This window comes from Orycteropus afer, unplaced genomic scaffold (genome assembly GCF_000298275.1).
Source record: "Orycteropus afer afer isolate SDZICR_OR568_19922 unplaced genomic scaffold, OryAfe1.0 scaffold00387, whole genome shotgun sequence".
Classification (NCBI taxonomy): Eukaryota; Metazoa; Chordata; class Mammalia; order Tubulidentata; family Orycteropodidae; genus Orycteropus; species Orycteropus afer.
Genome location: NW_006921974.1, coordinates 2,420,689 through 2,427,933, shown reverse-complemented (window position 1 = coordinate 2,427,933; position 7,245 = coordinate 2,420,689). Strand labels below are relative to the sequence as shown.

Genomic DNA, 7,245 nt, shown 5'->3' with positions numbered 1-7,245 from the left:
CAGGAGCTCCTCAGTTGCTCATAGAAAATCCCACCTTGGAGTTTACAAAGACTTATGGGTAGAAAAGCCACACTTAGTAATTTACTACACCACAGCACCTATTGCATGTAAACCACTGAACATAGTGCAAGGAGGTTAAATCACTCTTCCTGTCCCAACACCTTGCAATACAGAGGGACAGATAAAAACATGTATACAAACTACATATTGCCATCACTGATGCTGAGCAACATAATATTAGCATTTATATATACAACACTCCTCCACAAATAGCAAACGTGAATTAAGACCCCAACAGATGCTTTTACTTATCTCAGTCTCCTTTCTTAATCTATCATGTCTCCCTCCTCCATGCACCCACACATGGCAGCAGTTGCCTGACAGGAAGGTAGCTTTCTTGGGTTGCTTATTGAGACCCTATTTTCATTCAAAGTTGAGTTATTCTACCCTCCCCCATCTAGCTTTTCTTAGGGGATGATGGTTTATTTATAGCCTTAAAGTTTGAAGTACAGAATGCTTTAGGCAGATTCTGGACTTTTATGGAATCTGGATTTTCTCTGATAGTAGAAATGTTCAATAAACCATAGCCAATACTTGCTATTCGAAGGACAAACAGATACAGAGCCACTTAAAAAAGGATGACTTTCTATAACTTTAAATATAATACATGCTGCTTTTCTCTGTGACACACTAGAATGTTCCTTTCAAAAATCTTTATTCAGTTTCAACAAGGAATAAAAATAACCACTTTAGAAACTAGAAACACTCAAACAGTGCTTTATTCCTATAGTGTCTACATGGTGGAAAAGTTTAAATCAAATGCCCAGTAGTCAAAAATAGCACAGAAAACCTATATATAGAAAGATTTAGAAAAATCTATCTCCTGGAATAGTACTCTTACCCACCCTCTCTAGCTGGAAGCAGGTCAAACGGACTCAGCTGAAGACCTCACTGCATGTTGGAGAATCACAGGAAGCAACAGTGAAGCCGTTTGCTGGGGCACAAAGGAAGCAACTAGCCCATATCAGGAAAAAAAAAAAAAAAAGCTTGCCTCCAGTCTGAGCTTAGAGAAAGTTCCTTTTCATTTGAACTGGTTGTCAATCAAGGTTCCTTTCATTTTAGCTTTCTTAGCTTCTAGTTCAGCCTGGAAAAGAAGAAAAATTACAAGTCCTGATACATGACACAAAATTCTTATTTTCCTTCCTTATTCTAATTGCTGTGAACACTATCCCTTCATGTTCATGTTGCATATAAGTGAGAACAGTGGTTCAAGAATCATTAGGAATCTGTAGCAATTGGTTTCTAACCTTTCTGATGTTATGGCACATATGGTACATATAGAAAATGAAAATATCTGCACAAAGTGGGAGTAACTCTACAAGGCTATGGCCAAAGGCAACTGGTACAGGGATTCCAGCAGCCATAAGGGCCCTCCGAAAAATAAACAAAAACCAAACCTACTGCCATCAAGTTGATTCCAACTCATAGCGACCTCCATTGGGTTTCTGAGGTGGTAAATCTTTATGGAAGTAGATTGCCCAGTCTTCCTTCCATGGAGTGTCTGGTGGGCTTGAACCACCAACCTTCTGATTAGCAGTCAAATGCCTTAGGCATTGTGCTACCAGAGCTCCTTCAAGGCCCCCCCCAAGGGTGAGGGAATCAATCTTGTGGCACATCAATATCCTATTCTTGGCAGAACAGAACGAAAAACGCTGCCCTAGTATAGTGCCAATCAGAGTTTTCTGGTCCATGAACTGCCCCAAGTCTGTGAACTGTTTGTTGTAGGTCCGTGCAATATGCGTACAAGAACTCAGAGTAAATATTTAGAACTTATAGCAAGATGACAGAGTCATGATAAAATAATCTAAAAATAAAAATTGAGGCCAATTCATTTTTATTTATATACAAATTATGAATCCGTCCCTGGCAGATTGGAGATTTAAAAAAGAAGAAGAAAAGCACTGGTCCTTCACCACAGAAAATTTGATGGAGTATGCTCTTGACCATGATGGCAAGGTCAAAAAGCTCTTGGGACCACCTCTATCACTAGAAAAATCCTCTACAGTGTCATCAGTGCCTTCTGATGAGGCACCTGTGCAGTGATGTGGGGTTTCAATGACATATCGTAAGTCAGTTATCATCCCAAATAAAAAATGCTGGCAACATCATATATAGATGTGAATCCTCTGAGTTCCTGAGTAATTCAGAAAACCACCATCAGTGCTTTAAGCAGCCACGGCCAGCCTCAGTCCTGCTGCCGCCGAAGAGCACCACCGTATGCCACTGTATCCAGGGGAGCATGCTTACATCTTGACTTTCACTCCTCCCCTTGCATCACAAGTAGCAGATTAAAATGTTATTCTAGTTAGGGCTATCTAATAAGTTATCATTTTAGGGGGTAAACCTTATGGTTATTGCTACAGAACAGGGTATACAGACAGTCACATGGTCATACCCAAGGGTTAGAAACCCAGTACCCAACTGGCAGTCACTGGGTTATGAATGTCCAATTTACAGATAACTCCTACTTGCTCTTTAATGTTATGTAAATTTGCCCTAATTTTGAAATGACTGAACCAATGCCTACCTGCCACAAATTCTTCATCACCATCACCTTTATTTGCTAAATGTGCAGCTTTTGAATCAGCAAAAAGGCTTCAGGGCTTATCTTGCACTACTGCAAGACTAAATAAGACCTGTATCCAAGTGTTCCGACTTACAAATTCTTTTTTTTTTTTTAATTTTTATTGTGATTTGGGTGAAAGTTTATGGAGCAAATTCCTTTTCCATGCACCAGTCCACATACACTTTGTCTCATGACTTTGACAGGAATTTCCCACAATGCAATAATAGCTCTCTTCCCACTTCCTCCCCATAGTTACCTCTTTCCCTGTGTCCTTTCCTCCCATGCACTCCTGCCTCCTGAGCTGTCTACCTGTGCATACACAGCCCTTCTATTCTCCCCTGATTGAGCTCTCCAAGGACTGTATCTGCCTAATGTAAATGTTCAGCTCATATGCCTGTCTTTTGTTTGGCTGGAAGCCACACGAGTGGGTCCAACTCCAGACCTGAAGGGCAGCTCGGGACCATAGTCCCAGGGATTCCACCAGGCTCTATCAGACCAGCAATCCTGGTCCCCCAACTTTATTTTTTTTGTAAATGATTTGGAGTTTTGTTCCCCTATAGAGATCCCCCCCCAAGTGGTTGACAGTGGTAGCTGGGCACCATCTAGTTCTGGTCTCAGAGTCATTAGGCTGTGGATCACATGGTGTACCAGTCCCTTGGACTAACTGTTTCCATGTGTCTTTGGTTTTCTTCATTCTTCTTTGTTCTGCATGAGGAGAGACCCATCGTTGCATCCAGATGGCCGCTTGCAAGCTTTTAAGACCCCAGTTGCTACTCACCAAAGTTAAGATGTAGAATAATGTTTTCTGTATAGTATGCTACACCAATTGAGCTTGATGTCCCCTGGGACCATGGTCCCAAGCCCACTGGTCCAACTACTCAGTCCCTCTGGGTAGCTGACTGTGGCCAAGAAGCCACCACAACCTTGCCCCTTGTCAGCTCTACTATATACCTGGAAATTCTTATAGAACATACAAATACACTTGTAGATACATTGTCTGCCAACCCTATACATGCTGACTTACAAATTCTTGAAGACACAATTAGGAACAGATCCCGTTTGTAACCAAGGGAGTGCTTGCACACCAGTAATCCTCAATAGACTTCCCAAAGGCTTTTCCTGCCTGTGGGAGGGGCTCTCAAATCAAGAAATCCACATAATAATCAAACCCAGCACCTTTCCACACCATGCCACTCACCAGCTCTTGCAGTCGCCTCTTGCTCATGCCTTTGCGCTCCAGCTGCTTCTCAATCACTTTGGCATTCTGTGCATATGAGTCGGCTACTTCCCTCTGAGGGAAACAAGCATCCTTACATCAGCAGTCTTACCAATGAGAACAAAGAGTGTAAGAAGCAATTTCTACTACTCAAATGATGAAATCATGATGGGATGGCAGGACTCTGTTCTCCTTCAACCCTTTATCTTTTAAACAATCCAGAAGAGTTCTGCTTTCACCTGAAACTATTTTTAAAATAACAGTCTCTCCCTAGACATCATTATACTGGAGTACCATAAAGGTAACTGCCACTACTGCTAAGAATAGATTCACCCACCACCAAAGCTGGACTTAAAATCATTTAGTCCAGTAATTTTTAAATTGAAGAGGGAAGGGAGCTTTGTTCCCTAAAGAATCTCATAAAACAGTATGAAAAATCAGTATCTAGTCCAACTCTCCCATTCTCATTTTCTAGCTATCTCTGAGATGGAGAGGAACAGAGGCTAGCCCAGTGCCACACAGTTTCTTACAAGCAGAGCAGGGTTTAAAAGCAAGGTCTTTAATTATTCTGTTACTTAAGCACTTGAGAGACTACATTCCTTTCACCCCAGATTCCAGTTCCTGGGAGGGCAGAAGCACTTACGGCCTCGATCTCCTCTTCCTCCTCATCAATGGTAGACACGGTGACAGAGCTGAACTTGCCCATGTCTTTAGTCCGTTTGGTCATCATCACCTGGAATATCAGGAAGAGGAATTAGCCTAGTTTCCTGCAACAGGATCCGTAGGTCATGAGCACATGTATATGTGTGGCTGTATATTTGGTGAGGCTCTTTTTGGGACAAGTTGGCTGACTGAAAAAGCACTGGTGTTTTATTTACACAATATTTTTTTGAACATTTGCCATCAAGACTTTTTTAAACTGCATAGAAAACTTAGCCTAAAAAAATGGCCTAATTTATTCCATTTTTAATTGTTCACACTGGACACAGAAGAAATTTGAAGGAGATAAATATAAATTTAAAAAACCAGAGAATTTCTAACTTTGCAGGGCAGCTGTAGGGGAAAAAAAGAGGACATATAATAGATGTTACAATTCAGTACCATCTGCTTATACACAAAAATGGCATTCTCTTAATAAAGAATGCATCCATAAGGATAGTTTCTTACGCACTTTAATCTTATTTTAAAACGTAGGCCTAAGTTTTTGGAGTGCATGGGAGGGAAGGACATAGGGAAGAGGTAACTATGGGGAGGAAGTGGGAGGGGAGCTGTCACATTGTGGGAAATTGTAGTTAATGTCATGAGACAAAGTGTATATGAGCTGCTGTATGGAAAGTCAATTTGCTCTGTAAACTTTCACCCAAATCAAAATAAAAATTAAATAAAAAAGAAAAGAAAATGGAAGGAAAAAAAAAAAGGTAGGCCTAAATCTGTAGCTTTATTAAACCAGTTGGTTTCCTTCAATGATAATTACCTTCTTGGGAGGCTCTTGTTTCTGAGTGTATATATTCGTTTTCCCAAAACCCTGGCCAAATTTGACCACTGCTCCATCCACAATGAAGGTCACAGGAGCGTTCTTCGGCTGAGATTGGTAGAAGAGTGGCAATCCACACCTGCAGACAGCACAGTGAATCTCTGGGAGGCCTTGGCATCCAAATCCCCAAACTCAAACTCACTGCTGTAGAATCGGATCCGACTTACAGTGACCTCTCCTTGGGTTTCTGAGGCAGCATCTCTATGGAAGTAGATGGCCCAGTCTTCCTTCCGAGGAGTGGTTGGTGGGTTTGAACTGCCAGTTTTCTGGTTAGTCCAATGCCTTAGGCACTACACCACCAGAGCTCCCAAATCCCCAAACAGAGGCTCACAAAGTATGCCTGCACTCTGGGCAAATTCTTGTTGCAGTATAAACTAATGACTAGCTCTTCTAGTGTAGTGCCTAAGGCATTGGACTGCTAACCAGAAGGCAGGTGGCTCAAACCCACCAGCCACTCCTCGGAAGGAAGGTTGGGCAATCTACTTCCATAGTGATACCGCCTCAGAAACCCAAGGAGGGGTTGCTATGAGTCGATACGACTCAACGGCAGTGGGTTTTTGGTTTAGCTCTTCCCAGTGTTTCCCAAAACTACTTGATAAGAATCATTTAAGGTGCCTGTTAAAGTTGCCCATCAGATTCCTAGGTCCCACCCTAAAAGATCCTGATTTGGCAAATCTGGGAGGTGAGGTCTGGGACTTTGTCATTTTAATCAGCATCCCAGGTGATTCTTATCATTAGACAAGTTTGGGAAATACTGGCTCAGGCTACTGATTGTTTTCCATTCAAAACTGCTACTATTCTCTCCAGGTATCTGGGTAACTAGTTTGGCGGTTCTGTCTAGTTTTTCCTTTGTGTATGTGTGTTTTGTTTTTCCAGTGTCAAGAGGGAGTAGAAAGGCTCCATTATAGTGGTCTTTAAACTAATCCCTATTTTTTTTTAAAAAAAAACCAAACCCACTGCCATTCACTCAATTCCAACTCATAGAAACCCTCGTTGCGTTTCCAAGGTGGTAAATCTTGTCTAAGGCATTTGACTGCTAACCAGAAGGCTGGCGGTTCAAACCCAGCAGCCACTCCTTGGAAGGCAGGTTGGGCAATCTACTTCTGTAGTGATATTGCCTACAGTAGTTATCATACAACTTTCTTTGATTGACCCATATTATATTTTTTGAGCTAAATAAAGTACACCTATAAAATATGATGGAGCCCCTAGGTAGAGCAAACAGTTACACTTTCGGCTGCTAACTGAAATGTGGGTAGTTCAAGTCTATCCAGAGGCATCTTGGAAGAAAGGCCTGGCAAACAACCAACCACTGAATACCCTATGGAGCACAGTTCTACTCTGACATACATGAGGTCATCATGAGTAAGATGCAACTGTCGTGTGTTTGTTTCTTAGGTAAGATGTGATAAAACCAATTTAACCAAATCCAATGTGGCTGTGACCTAAAATGGCTTTGTATGCATTTTCTCCTAATTATTCCTTAGAGAAGGAGCTCTGGTTGCTCAGTGTCTAAGGCATTTGACTGCTAGCCAGAAGGCTGATGTTTCAAACCCACCAGCCACTCTTTGGAAGGAAGACTGGGCAATCTACTTCTTGGGAACCCAAGGAGGGGTTGCTATGAGTTGGATCTGACTCAACGGCAGTGAGTTTCATTTGTTTTTTTCTTTTAATCCTTAAAGAGTCAAAATGTAACTGTGGAAAGACTTTTTGTATTTTTTGCTTTACATATTACTTTCTAAACTTGGCCCTGTGATCCTATGTGTAAATGTTGTTGTTGTTGTTTGACATCCAGTCGGACCCGACTCATAGAGACCCCTCCTTGGGTTTCCAAGGCAGTATCACTACGGAAGTAGATTGCCCCATCTT

At 41.7% G+C, this 7,245-nt stretch overlaps 1 protein-coding gene across 1 annotated transcript in view; it reads right to left on the bottom strand.

Annotated features, from left to right (window-relative positions):
• Positions 1–1,081: 1,081 nt before the first annotated feature.
• The window catches only part of STEEP1 (STING1 ER exit protein 1), a 45,842-nt gene continuing 39,678 nt past the window's right edge, over positions 1,082–7,245 (bottom strand). The window contains exons 4-7 of the mRNA XM_007953343.1: positions 5,317–5,455; positions 4,486–4,575; positions 3,825–3,917; positions 1,082–1,144 (exon numbers count right to left, since the gene is read on the bottom strand). Coding sequence (XP_007951534.1) covers positions 1,082–1,144; positions 3,825–3,917; positions 4,486–4,575; positions 5,317–5,455 — 385 coding nt within the window. The remainder of the gene's footprint in view (positions 1,145–3,824; positions 3,918–4,485; positions 4,576–5,316; positions 5,456–7,245) is intronic.